Consider the following 14,677-nt stretch of genomic DNA (forward strand, 5'->3'; position numbering starts at 1 on the left):
ATGCTTGGCCATCCATTCTCTGGACTTGAACCCATGCGATTTGTGGCTGTGGAGATTTCTGAAAAATCGTGTTTATCATGTGTAAGGGTTCTGTCAGAACTGAAAGCCAGCATACGAGGGTCACTATTTATATTTTGAGCCTTGGCAACACTGATTGAAGTTAGGCGCGATTTGACGTTTGCACGGAATCATCTGGCATTATTGACCATAACGTACTTCAAATGTTTTGTCAATAGCTTCATTTGTGTTGTTTATGTTGCCTTGGAGATTGCGCGACAACAATAAAATGGAATTAACTCGTGAACATTTTCGTGCGATGATGTTTTATGATTTTCGACGTGGATTATCAAGACAAGAGTGCATCGATCAACTTACTTCCACATTTGGCGATGAAGCCCCATCCTTTGCCACTGTGAAACGCTGGTATAACAAATTTAATCGTGGCCGCCATTCTCTCACCAACGAGATTCGCGAAGGTCGTCCAAAATCAGTTGTTGTTCAAGAAAACACTGATGCTGTGCAAAACCTAATACTGCAAGATCGTCATGTGACAACCATAGGCATTAGTTCCACCAGCATACATAAAATATTACATGATCATTTAGCTGTGAGAAAGGTATGTTCTCGTTGGATCCCACACAATTTGACAAAAACTCAAAAAGACGCTCGCGTCAATTGGTGCAAACAAATGCTCAATAAATACAATCGTGGTGCTTCAAAAGACGTATATAAGATTGTAACAGGTGACGAATCATGGATATATGCATGTGAGCCGGAACGTAAACAACAGTCGACTGTATGGGTGTTTCAAGATGAACCCAATCCAACAAAAGTTGTTCGCGTTCGAAGCACATCGAAACAAATGGTCGCCTGTTTTTTCGGGAAAACTGGTCATGTGGCAACTGTGCCTTTAGAGGAACGTAGAAAGGTCAACTCTGAATGGTACACAACAATTTGTTTGCCAGAGGTCTTCGGTCAAATACGGAAAACAAACAAACGCCGTCGGATCATTCTTCATCAAGACAATGCCAGCTGTCACACATCTCGTCTAACAACCGACTTTATGAACAGTCAAAAAATCGAATTGATAGGTCATCCACCGTACAGTCCTGATTTGACACCCAATGACTTCTTCTTGTTCCCGAATGTCAAGAATAAATTGTGTGGACAACGATTTTCGTCGGCGGAAGACACCGTTGATGCGTTCAAAAACCATATTATGGAGGTGTCTCAAGAAGATTGGAAAAACTGCTTTGACAAATGGTTCGAACGAATGCAAAAGTGTATTGACCATAAAGGAGAATACTTTGAAAAACAATAAAGCAGTTTTCAATGCCAAATTCCTGTTTTTTCATTGTTAGGCTCAAAATATAAATAGTGACCCTCGTAATATGGCATGTCACTATCATTCCCAGGAAAATGCTTTGACTAACCAATGATCATGCTGTCTTATGCTTCAAACAAGTGAATCATGTTGACGGCACACATACTGAACACTGCTGTACTGATATCAACTAAAGAGTTCTGCATGTTCGACTTCTGGTTGTCCTTGTTTTAGCATGACATTTCCACCTGGTGGAAAACATTTGCACTATTCTTTTTCATCAACATTCAGTTGGAGTGCATAGCCTTCATATCGCATTTCACTGCAATCTGTTGCTATTGAACGAGCTAGAGGGTTGTGAGTGGGGATACTTTAATTCTAACCATCTTGTACAGTGGGATCCACTAGTATTGCTTGGCAAATTGTCCATGACTATTTTCATTAATTTTTCTCTTACATCCTGTGTGTTTTTAAGTTATGGATTTTTGTGCATGCTGGTGCAGAAGTTGTCAACAGCTTGTTTTGAGTTTTCTTTTAATTCTAGAGGCTCTTATTGAGTCAAATAAAGTACACAAACATGGTGATGGACAATTTGCACAGTAATACTCATGGATCCCACTGTACATTACTACTGTCTCAGAAAGTGGTCTAAAATAATTTTTTACCATGTTGAGAGCCATACTGATAACTAAAAACATAAAGCTACCTACTGCACATTGCAACATGACATGTATGCATATTGGGAGGGTAGGGTGCAGCAATTTGTAAAGATGATGTGATCAGCACCATGCTCTGGTTGCCTTTGCCTCCCTCCTTCCGAAAGACATACATTACACAGACATGGTTGAAAAAATTCCAACCTCAAAATCGAACCTGGGTCTCCCACGTGGCAGTCAGGTGGCCTACTGACTGGACACCGGACTCTATACTAATAACTCAGATTTTAAAAACACTAGATCTGTTGGGATATCATCCCAGAGCATTCAGAGAACACAGGATACAAGCAGAAGCCTGCATTCCATTGGTCGACCTTCCGGTGACATGTGTTGCTTGTCACCTCAGTATGAAAACTCCCCCAATAAGTATTTCAGAAAATTGAACAAAGCATCTCTGATAAAGGCAAGGCCGCTGTAGAGCGACTGCTCCATTCATTTTGCTGCCATGAGTCGCAAATAATGTTAAATTATGATACAATCTTACCTACAAGAGCTAAAGCTGGTTCTGGACCTCTACCTCCATGATACGCAAGCTCTAGAAAAATTGGCGGTTCACTTGATCCTTTGGCTACGCTCAGGAAAGCTCCCATTTTTTTACTCTCAGCCCACGACTCGTCTCGCACCTCAACTTGAACACCAAGCTTCCCTAAGACATCAATGGTGTTCTGAAAGAAATCGGAAAGCAAGATTTTTATGGAGGTACAGCACATGCAAAACATTACAAAGAAAACTACAAATAGGTGAAAGGAAGAATCCTTCATTTGAAACATTAGCATTTTGTTGTAAACAAAACTATGGACACATTGGAACTGACAGTATTGCAAGAAAAATACAGAACAACTTATCCCAAAGCTATTTCTCAGGCAAATACCATCAAAGCTTGGTATGATTGATTTGTTGAGACAGATTGTGTGCCACATTGACTTCCAATGGGATTGTTACAACCCAGAAGTGTCCATGACTGTACAAAGGCTATGGATATCTGCAGTGATAAAATGAAGCCACGTTGAACTTTCGTGAACATTGTGAAAAAAATAGTTGTGAAAGAAACAATGTTATTCTGAAATTTTGAGTGCGGATATAAATTACGGAAGATTATTAGATAATCGGTAACCAATTGAGAATACCCCCCCCCCCCCCATGCAGTGGTCGGAAGTAGCGCGCTACTGTAGCTAGCTACAAAATTTGCAGCTGTAGCAGCACTACATTTTGAAAATTGTAGCTGTCGCGAAGCTACAATATTCCTGTAGTTGTAGCGAAATTTTTGCTACAGCTACATATCTTCTGAGCATTTTGAGGTAAATTTTGAATGTGGAAACAGCGTAAAAAAAATCGACAATAACACATACTTTTGCAGGAGGTTCACAGAGACAAAGTCTACATATTTCATGGAAATACGGATAATCTAGATATATAAATATCTTGATATCGCAGATTATAGATATCTGTGTCATTTATTTCATTAGTAACTGAATAATACTTTTTTATTATTTAAAATTTTGGGTGCGGCAGCACTTAGGCTATTTTCCACCCGTCACTTTATACGGGGTCCAGCCCCTTACCTGAACTAAGATGTAACTAATAACATAACTGTAACGTTGGAAGACTAGAATATTCTGACTTAGGTTATCAGAACTAAAATATACATAACTGTAATGTCGTGTCGTAACTAAAATATTCTGACTGGTTAAAAGCTGAGGCTGGAAAGAAGTACTCAGCACGCATAAAAACAAGACACAGGACAACACACAAATTATACTGGCCAGGGCCAGATGCCAGAGCCTCGTTTGTCTGCAAAATGCAGTCCAGGGTGTACTATGCGGAAGTGAGATTGACAAATGGTTGTACTACGTGGAAGGTCACCCCTTACACCCCCTGAATAATACTAATATCCAGATAACTAACTGATATATATTGATATATTCCGGCTAACATCTACATATTTTTAACTACATCACTATTTTGGGGCACAAACATGCCTCGTTTGTGGCACCTCTGAAAAAAAAATGCCTCCTTTATGCCACCCCCGGAACAAATCCTGTGGATATCCATGGTGTAAGAAACAGAACAATGTCATTAATTACTGTGTAAAACACAACTTGCAGTGTTAAAGCGAGTGATCCATTTTCCACTACAGTGACAAAGCAATAGTGCCAGCAATCAATGGCTCAGTGTGTTAACAGCATTAATCATTGTCAGTTTATAGGATCTCACAAGCAATAAATTATTGTTACAAGAACGATAGACATACACTTTCTGGAATTACAATTATTTTCGTCATGTTTGTTCACAAATTTTAAAATTACAATATGTTCAGAATGCTCAGAATGTTACTTTTCTCTTCATAAACTTTTGTCTTCTCGTTTAAGATCTAAGAAACTGAAAGTTAAAATATACAGAACAGTAATTTTGTCTGTATTATTAAATGGATGCGAAACTTGGTTCCTTACATTGAAAGAGGAACATAAATTGAGAGTATTTAAAAATAAGATCGTTAAGAAAATCTTTGGACCTAAAAGGGATGAGGAGACAGGTGAGTGGAGAAGGTTACATAATTTAGAATTACGTAATTTGTATTCATGTCCAGATATTATTAGAATGATTAAATCAAGAAGACTTAGGTGGGCAGGCCATGTGGCATGAATGGGAGAGGAAAGAGGAGTTTACAGGATTCTTGTTGGGAAACCTGATGGTAAGAGACCAGTAGGAAGGCCAAGACGAAGATGGAGGGACAACGTCGAGATGGACCTAAGGGAAATCGGTAGGGATGGAAAAGGGTATATAGATCTTGCTCAGGATAGGGACAGGTGGAAGGCTTGTGTTGCTGCAGCCATGAACCTTTGGGTTTAAGGAGGCTAGAGAGTTAGTTAGAACGCTCAGGTTTACATGTAAGTTTCCTCAATATATTTTATGAGATTGTAAAAAGTACATACGAGTTATTGACTTTCCTGCAAAAATTACGATTTTCTTTTGTTATTCCAAATTTACATATTTTTTCTACTTTTACGTCCCTTTTCTGTAGCATTCGCTAATTATGACAATGAGGATGAATGGATTGTTTACTAATTATCTTATCTAGAGTCGCTTTTTGCCATTTTTGACTAATTGTAGATAAGCTAATCGAGACTGTATTTGAATCACAATGTGTCTCCACCGGGTATCGAACCTGGGGCCCTTTGATTACAAGGTGACGAAAATTCCACTGTGTCTTCAGGGAAGCATTCCAAACAGGAAAACTTACTTAAAGCATTGCTCCATTTGTACATACCATAGAAGCGTTTCCCAGCTATCCCCAATGTCAGAGCAAACATCAAACCTCTCCCAACTAACATTCCATTTAAGGCTAAGAAGATAAAATTGATAAATATCACACTTTTATGTTATTCCCCTTTTGTGCAACATATTATAGTAAATTTCAATACATATGATAAACTCCAATTAATTTTTAAAAAGTAATCAGTGACAAACATTTTTGAGAACATGCACACGTGTAAGACCTCCTTTCATTAATCTTCCACGTGGGCAGCAGTAATATTTTAATAAATATTATAATTACAAAGCATAGTTTACTCTCCAATTATTGCTCCTTCTTCCATTATTTCATTATTTAAACCTGCACAAATGGTAAAACTACCGCATACATTGTCTCTCCGTAGACATAGTAAAATGGGCTCTCGAAGAGCAGACGACAAAACAGCCAAGGACCAGTCACGTATCAACATGGTGGATCGTGTTTTGAGTGCCCCACCGGCCTCGGAACTTTGGATGTCTCGTTTTTTACCTTAAATTGAACAGGCAGAAACATGAGTACATGTGGGGGTCATGTTTCTATGGCGTAGTTTCTAAAATTGGTGTACATAAACTTTTATTGGAAATGTCAGTTACAGAAGAATTATTTTATCTTAATTATGGATATCAGTCAATCAGAAAATCTGGTTATCCATCATGTTCACAACAATTAGCCTCCTCGAAAGAGTCAGTGCGATATATTTTTCGTTCAAAATATTGCCTTCATATCAGTCTATTAAAAAATTAAATATTTATTCTCAAGAAAAAATATGTTGATATGTAAACATAAATAATCCTAACAAATTTTAATTGTATATACTTATAATCATTAATTTGGGTAAGTACCTAATTGCAATAGTCATATATCAAATTTGAATTGATATGTCACTCACATAGGTACGTTATTCTCAAACACTACAGTAAAAATAAGTAACTGAGATAACACTGCTATCAAAATTATCGAATGACTGAAATCATAATAATAAATCACAGAATCTATTTTCCAGTAAGTACAACTATTATACTAGGGGCTTCTCTTGAATATCCATGTGGTTGTTTTAAGTTTTTCATGCAGAAGTAGCGCAAAAGTAGCAAAGTAGAGAGTAGCGAACAGGAGTAGCATAGCGAGCTACTTTTTGTTAAATGTAGGTGTAGCTGTAGTGAAGCTACATTTTGGAAGAGTAGATGTAGCTGTAGCGAAGCTACAAAGGCTGTCGCAGAGAAGGTGAGACAGATTTTTTCCTGGCTTGGCAACACTGCCTATGGTTTCCGCACTAGTCACGTCATGTAGGATGACTCATTCTGTTTCCGTATCAAGTTATAACATGTTGCGAAACCACGTTAGTGAGCAGCTGTGTTGATTTACATGGAACGTGTTTCGTTTGCATCTCCAGGCTTTTTATGTATAACATTGCTTTTCGCGATGAGTCATGATGGGCAACATGCCATAAAATTGTGTTGGCGTTTAGGGAAAAGTGCTGCGGAAACATATGCAATGTTTCAACAGGCATATGCCGATCAAGAGAGACTGAGAAGAGCCACAGTGTACCGATGGCACAAGTTGTTCGAAGATGGGCGCGAATCAGGCACTTTGTTTCCTGGACAAAGACCGTCCGTGATTAACGAGACACTTATGAATTCTGTTGCAGCAATTATTTGTGATGATAGGCGTTTCAGGATTACGTGACGAAGAGAAAAATAGAAATACGTGGTCGTCATTTCTTGACGAACAAAGAAGTGATCACCGCAGCGCAAGTTTTCTTCAGTTTGCTACCTGACGACGAATTTTCAAAAACATTCACAAAGTGGCAGGAGCGTATGGATGCTTGCTTAGTTGTCAATGGTGCCTATTTTGAAAAAGAAATACGTCTACTCGATATGGCTGATTCTGAATAAAAATTTTGTGGTTTGTAATTTTTTGTTTCATTTTTAATGATTCTTGGAGGGGTCCATGTACATGCTTGTCTTTTAACTGCTACGCAGTCACAACTTTTTGACCTATTGCGCTCATTTTGGTCTCAATCGGCAGGTAATTAACCAAATTTTCATCCTAGTACATTTGCTAGCCAATGGAGGTCGCTGTTTTCCTATACAGGAATTAGTCTCATCTTCTCTGCGACAGCCTTTGTACATTTAAAATGCGTTCTGATCACTGCCCACATGCTGAAAATAAATACATTCTAAAAAAAATTGTGTGGGTATTATACATGTCATCAGAGGTTATAAAGGTATTGTGTGTGAGGGGAGATACTGAGAAAAGAACAAAATGTGTGAAATGTGAATGCCCTGCAAAACACACAGCTTAATAACATCACAATTCTTTGATAGTTCCAATACTAAAGTATCCTGTGCTATGTATACCATAAGCAATATACTAGCAGTCACATTGGTCAACTAGTCTCTTGTTGGCTAGATATGTGACACGAGATGCCAATGATGATTTTACTTGTCATTGTAAAGATAGGTATTTATACTAATTATACCAAAGAGGAACAGATGTTTCAAGTGTTATTTTCCAAAGTTCATAAAGTGATGACTCCCTTTTTCCAAGTTCTCCAGTCATATCAATTTAAAGAATGACATTTATAAAATTAGGGCTTTCATATAAAGCAGTTGTGTTAGAATTGTCTAACACATGGCTCTGATTAAGAACTGCATGATAATTTTTGATTGTTGATTGACTGATTTGGTTTAATTTACTTAACTATTCTGCCAATTTTGGCTAATCGCAAAGATGGAAATGAGTGATGATATGATGAAATTGATGAATGGACACGCATAGGCAGGCTGGGATTTGAACGCAGGACCCATGATGTCACAGCAAAATGTGCTAACTAGTCTGTCACGGAGGCAGGCGATAATTTTCGATTGTGTTTCATGAAATCACACACAACTTAGCAGCACTCCGTACCACTGTAAGTCTCCTGTTGACTGCAAGAGCATGTCACATATTCAATTAATCAATTGAATGAAGCCGAGTGGAGTAGAATGACATCTGGCAGCCTAGATTTAAAACTTAATACAGTGCTAGTGTTGCATTACAATGCTACTTTGGATAACTCATTTGGGTAACTATCAGAATAAGTTCAAAAAATTATTTACGAGTAGTGTACATTGGATTTGGTTACATTTCCTGCTCTATCACATCACTATCAGAAACATATACACAAATATACTGACCTGAGCAAATGCAGTTGGTGTCATGAAATTAGCAGGAGTTTCCATCAAACAACGGGCAAAATTCTGTGCTTTAGCTTTGATTAGGCCTTGCTCCCAAGCTACCCTAGGTAAGAGGAAATCTTGTTTTTAAATCATGTAAGTTACTAGTTTCAGAGTGGTTCCATTACTGTTACCATTTGGATTAATTTACTGCAACAGCTATTTGTGGAGTCACAAAAATACCATTCAACACTTTCGTAGAGTCTAATAATCCTACAAGTAACGTACGAGGTCTGGCAAAAAAAAAAAAAAAAAAAATGAGACTGGCAACCCTGTCGGAAGTATACATGCAGGAGTGGAGAGCATGGGAAATAAACCTTGAAGCTTCAAGAAGTTGACGACAGAACCCTGGGTCGCTGTCACTCATAGTCTGTGAACAGTGCTTTAAGGTGGAGGTCCGTAATCGTGTTGCCATAAAAAGGCAAATGCCCTGTCACGGCAACAACAGAAGAAAATGTGGCAAAAATTACTGACATTTTTCGGAACGATTGCCAGGTCAGGATTCGAATGATAGCAGACATAGTGGGCATCGATAGAGTCGGTGGACACTCGCTTGGTGATTTCTTCAATTTCAGCAGGAATTGAGGCTAATGCGCTGCTCAAGTTTCATATATGCCATTCTATGGTAACACAATTGCGGACTTCCACCTTCAAGCACTGCTCACAGACTAACTACGAGTGACAGTGAAGCAGGGTTCTGTCGTCAGCTTCTTGAAGCTTCAAGGTTTATATCCCGCGCTCCCCACTCCTGCACGTATACTTCCGACAGGGTTGGCAGTCTCGTTTTTCTTTAGCCAGACCTCATAAAATTCGAAGTTTCCATTGATTTTTCACTAATATTGTGTGAAAAAAAACTATACTTTGCGATTCTATAGCAGGTATTTTAACATTCTTATGTACTATTTTAATATTTTAAAGCAAAACTCTGGAACCCACTAATATTAAATGTTACATTGAAGCACCAGCATCAGTAACGGCAAAATAGATGCGAGTATCGGTGTCAGTATTGATATAGGCTGAAAATGGTATCAGTTCATCCCTAATATTAGTGCATTATAATGTACACAAATTGAAACAGATTACTGTTAACACTCTCACACCTTTCAGAGATTGGCAGTTTGTATAAACTGAGCATATACTAATATTTTCCTTACTAATTAATTATTTTGATCAATTATTGCTGATATTAGTATCATAAACTTTCATGTTTAAAATATACGAAGTAAAAGAGAAAGGAGGTTAAGAATGCTTTGAAGATGGCTAAATCTAGACTGCTGTAAATTGAAAAACCTCATATTACCCCTTGTTATTTTTGCAGAACAGTTTCAACAACTTCTTCACAACTTATGTACTTATCTGGGTTTTATGAAAAATGTAAAGTGTCACACCAGTGCCAAAACCACGAATGTTTAAATTTTGGCTTCAAATATTGCAGTTTGACTATTTTTGTTCATAGATTGCCATGCTAACTTATTTGAGTTATTAATAGCCATACGTGGGTACACATTTTCCAATGACAACATTTATCCAAATATAAAACCTGTTCTTTTTTCTAGGAGCTTGAATATTAAAATGCTTTTTTGTTAAATTAAGATTTAGTACATTCCTGGTTTTGGCATGGGTGCAACGAAATGTTTCGTAACTCCAACTAACAGAACGAAAGTGTAATTCTACAATAAAAAGATGCAACTAGATTTGCTTACCCGTCACTGCCTTCTGAAAGACATAGCTCTGGCATTACTTTATGTTTGTCTTTGCTCTTTAGTTCTTGAAATGACCAAAGACTCAGCACAGCTCCTTCTGCTGCTGCTTCTGCATCATCGCACCCATCCAGCACCACTTTTGTGATTTTCAAGTCCTGCAGCTGCCTGCAGCCAGCTGAAATCGCATTAAATATGCAAATAAAACTTCTAATTTTATATTCATACACACAGCATTTTAAAATGATGTAAACGATTTAAACTCATTTTATTTCATTCAAAAGTTGTCAAAATATTTCACACATATGTAATGTAACTGTCCAAGTTTAAGTGCCAATGGTTATCATGAAGTTAATTCGCAAATGCTCAATGTGAGCACCCTTCACTACTCTGCACATGTCAATACGGTAATGACACGTTTCAGCATGTTCTCATCAATTGGTCACACCGCAGCACTTATCTGATAGTTCTTTGCTTGTGGATCTTTATGAAATAGTGCCGCACACTCACGACTGACCTACTCTTGCAAAATGCTTTCCCCTCACCACTGGCAGTCATTTCACAACTGGCCAGCCTGACACCTGGCAGCAGAATTTAGAATTACTGGGACCATTAAAAAAAAAAAACAACTTAAGGATGTTCTCAAATGTATTTCACAGGATATTCAATCAGCGATTATGTTGTATTGCTCATGGAACATGTTTCTATCATTAAGATCATTTTGAAATATGCTGTATATTTCTTATGGAATACTGATATCCTATAAAATAAATAATAATTATAATAAATAAATAAAACTAACAAAATAGTAAAAATGTTTGTTTCCATGATTCTGAGTGAACAGTGGCATCCGGGGTTCAGAAATTAAACTAGGAAGGGAGTATGGGTGATGCAATCAGTTGCTTACTATGTAATCCTGCCCCTGCATTGCCAAAATATGAAGTATTCTTCAACCCATCACCGTCACCTTTATTTGGTGCAAGCGTTAGAGGAAAACTGTACACAAAGAAAGCAGATTTAATATTTATCGTTGTGCATTGTTAAATTTTTGACAATGAAGCAAAGGTGCAAAGACGAATGTCTCTAGTAACTGAGAGGAGTAAAAAAATGACTGTGCCCCTTAGTTTGTGAGTTCGCCAAGGTCTTTCTTTTCTTGGTACCACCTTACCTCATCTTTCTCTCAAATAAGAACAATGGGTTGATGTCACAAGCAAGCGATACAGAATTTTGATGTAAGCCACAGTGTAGAAGGATATTTCTAACCCAGCTGGCACTGCCAGATGCAAAGATATTATAGTTTATATTTTTGACATACTTCAAAATTTCACTGAGATGAGTACATGACAGTATGGTAACCAATGATTACATTTAAAAAAGAAATATATGACTGTTTCTTATTTACATATCTATTTTTAAACAAATAAACTTGTAATATTACATTTAACACAGAATTAAACTAGACATATCTGATTTCTCCATAATCTAGCACCCCTCTAAAAGGAAATGCATGTAAAAGCCTATTGTATTTACAAACAGATGTTTTATATATATATAATTACCAAACATAAGATTTAGATTTGAATTAAATGTTCAACCTGCTTGAACTTTATTTTCATTTATTATTTATTCATATGCTTATTGTTGATTCTTTAAAATTTGAAACCAAATTTGAATCTTTTAATTTCATCCATAACATTTTCCTTCTTTCAACTTACCTGCTACAGCTGTTCGAATATTTTCTTTCTTTTCGTCCACATTTTCTTCCCTATTAAAACCTACACTGTGGTCCCCCAGATTAACAACAGCTATCGATGGGAAGTTCTCATGTGCAGAGAAGAGCACACGGGCTTCGCCCTTCTTCGGAAGAGCTCCACTACTATACATAAAAAGAAAAGAACAAAATCTAAGATGTATTCTTACCAAAGCAAATTTGAAAATAACAAAAATTGAATAATATAAATACTCCAGTACTATGAAAATATTATTTTTTATGCTAATTATGAAAACCAGGTTGTGTAATTAAAATTAAATGATGGATTAAAAATGTAGCTGAGGCACTGTAGTTTTTTTATTAACAATATTTCTTTCAAGACATGAACATTAGTGCAAGGATAAGACTTCATTTAATCTGTAGGTTTATATAATAACTTTTATACCTTTATGTATATGGATGATATTCAGCAAACAACTTCCTCCACAATTCATTGCGCAAAATCATGTTCTGCCACCATATTTCAGGGGATCAGATCCTGCTTTCAAAACATACCGGGTAAGCATTGTGCGTATGATCTTTGGCAAATAAATTCAAGATATGATTATTACGATCATATGTGGAATGTGTATTTATAAAATACAGTTTACTCTAGGACCTAACTATTAATTTTTAGAGCCTAATTTCATACTATTAGGCTGTCAATAAATAACGAGGCAGAGGATATTACACCACAACTATGGTAGTTAGAAATGGGTCGACGGGCCCGAAATGGAGGTCCATGTGTGACGAAACTCATTCGCACACATTTTCCTGCTAGATGGCATTACGTGTCTGGTAAGGTATGTGCAAAGGCTGCTAACCGAGGAGCGGCCGTGCCCAGTCATTCCATGTTTGACTACAATGCGTAATGGAGGCATCCGAAGAGGAGCAGCATGCTGTTGTGCACTTCTTGACAGCGGAAGGTGTAGGGGGTCGTGAAATCCATAAAGGAATGGAAAGGATATATGGGGGCACTGTATGTCCTGGGCAAGAGTGGAACAAACACTCTCGTGAAGGACAACACGCGGAGTGAAGCACCGAAGTGTGTCGCAGACCAGCAGTTGTGCAGGTGGATGAGCTCATCAAGACACTGGTTTCCCTGCAATGCGTTATGTGTGTGGCCTAACTCTCCGGCGAAGTTCCGTAAAGTCCTGAGCCACCCCCCTATAGTCCAGATCTGTCCCCGTGTGACTTCCACATCTTTGGTGAGCTCAAAAAAACACTGCAGGAACAACGGTTTCAATCAGACGATGACTTCAATGAGTACGTGCGTAATTGATTCCAACAGCAACTAAAGGAGTTCTACGAGCATGCCATTATGCGACTGGTGTCATAATGGGATAAATGCCTAAACAGTGGCAGACAATACTTCTGAATTCATTAAATTCGAACCCGGGTTTGTGTCCTGGTCGAGCCTGCATTTTTCGCTAACAGTTCTACGTAATACATCTCCTGTGTGTGCCTAATTTAATGAAGTAACATCTCTACGCTGGGAGGAAAGAGGCAACATCAATGTCTACTGTGTTTCTAAGGCAACAGATCCTGTTGCGGTAGCACTGACAGAGACGATTCCACACAGGTAAAACAGCGGAAGCGAAAAATCAGGCAAAGCCAGGCCCGCTCGGTGGCTCAGTAGTAGAGCAATGGCACAGAATTCCAGAGACCCGGGTTCGAGTCCTGGCCGAGCCTGCATTTTTCGCTAACAGTTCTATGTAATACTTCTGAGGTTAGTTACATAAGTACTGTGAAATATCCTCTGACTTGTTATTTATTGACTCAGCCTCATATTAAAGCCTACTTTAGGCACCTAAAAGTTAATTTTTATGAGACTAAAATTCTAATTCTACTCATAAATCAAAAGTATCACTATCTCTTTCTCTCCATTGTTACAGTGTTCCATTCCTAATACCCTATAAAATAATTATCAATAGATAATGCAGAATATAAAACTATTTGGCACGTGAAGGGGGGGGGGATAGCCTCCTACAAATATGATTTTACATTTCTTAGAGCCACGGAACAAAGTGAATGTGACTTAGTAAGGGCAATACTATTAAAACAAAAAAATGAATAGACTTAGTATTGCCGTTACTGAGTCACATTCACACTGTTCCTTTGTGTACATGAGAGAAATCAATTTATTTTGCTTTTGCACTACTAAGATACAGTTCTAAGGTTTTCACACTGAAAATTCTGGGGAAAAAAATATTTTTACATAGCCGAGTTATGCATGCAGGATCTTTTAACTTCCATAAAAAGTTGTGCTAATTGTTCTTCTTGTATGTACGCATTGCTTGCATTGTAGAATTATTTTCCTGTAGTTTACGGTTATTACAAGCATAAGAAAACAGTTTTTCGTTGCGATGTTTCAGGAGAACACACGCTCCCTTCATCAGACATTTATTTTCATTTTGACTAAAGATACAGCGTGTGTTCTCCTGAAACGTCACAATGAAAAACTGTTTTCTTATGCTTGTAATAACCGTAAACTACAGGAAAATAGTTGTGCCAACAGTAGTTAGCATCTGTCTTCAAAATAGTATAGGTACAATGGGATGTAAAAATATTGTCGGCAAAGTGTTCGCATCCTGTTTTGTTAAATAATGGATTTTGTTGCATCCTGGTGCAGACATCAGAAGCTTCTTGAATCTCTCATTACATAAAAAAGAGTGAATAA

General features: G+C 37.6%; 1 protein-coding gene across 1 annotated transcript in view; it reads right to left on the reverse strand.

The window, feature by feature from the left end:
- LOC146004375 (E3 ubiquitin-protein ligase COP1-like) overlaps positions 1-14,677 on the reverse strand; it is a 54,582-nt gene that overhangs the window by 15,553 nt on the left and 24,352 nt on the right. The window contains exons 3-6 of the mRNA XM_083143176.1: positions 11,963-12,123; positions 10,251-10,425; positions 8,509-8,611; positions 2,525-2,705 (exon numbers count right to left, since the gene is read on the reverse strand). Coding sequence (XP_082999302.1) covers positions 2,525-2,705; positions 8,509-8,611; positions 10,251-10,425; positions 11,963-12,123 — 620 coding nt within the window. The remainder of the gene's footprint in view (positions 1-2,524; positions 2,706-8,508; positions 8,612-10,250; positions 10,426-11,962; positions 12,124-14,677) is intronic.

Source organism: Lepisma saccharinum, chromosome 21 (assembly GCF_977018435.1).
Source record: "Lepisma saccharinum chromosome 21, izLepSacc3.1, whole genome shotgun sequence".
Classification (NCBI taxonomy): domain Eukaryota; kingdom Metazoa; phylum Arthropoda; class Insecta; order Zygentoma; family Lepismatidae; genus Lepisma; species Lepisma saccharinum.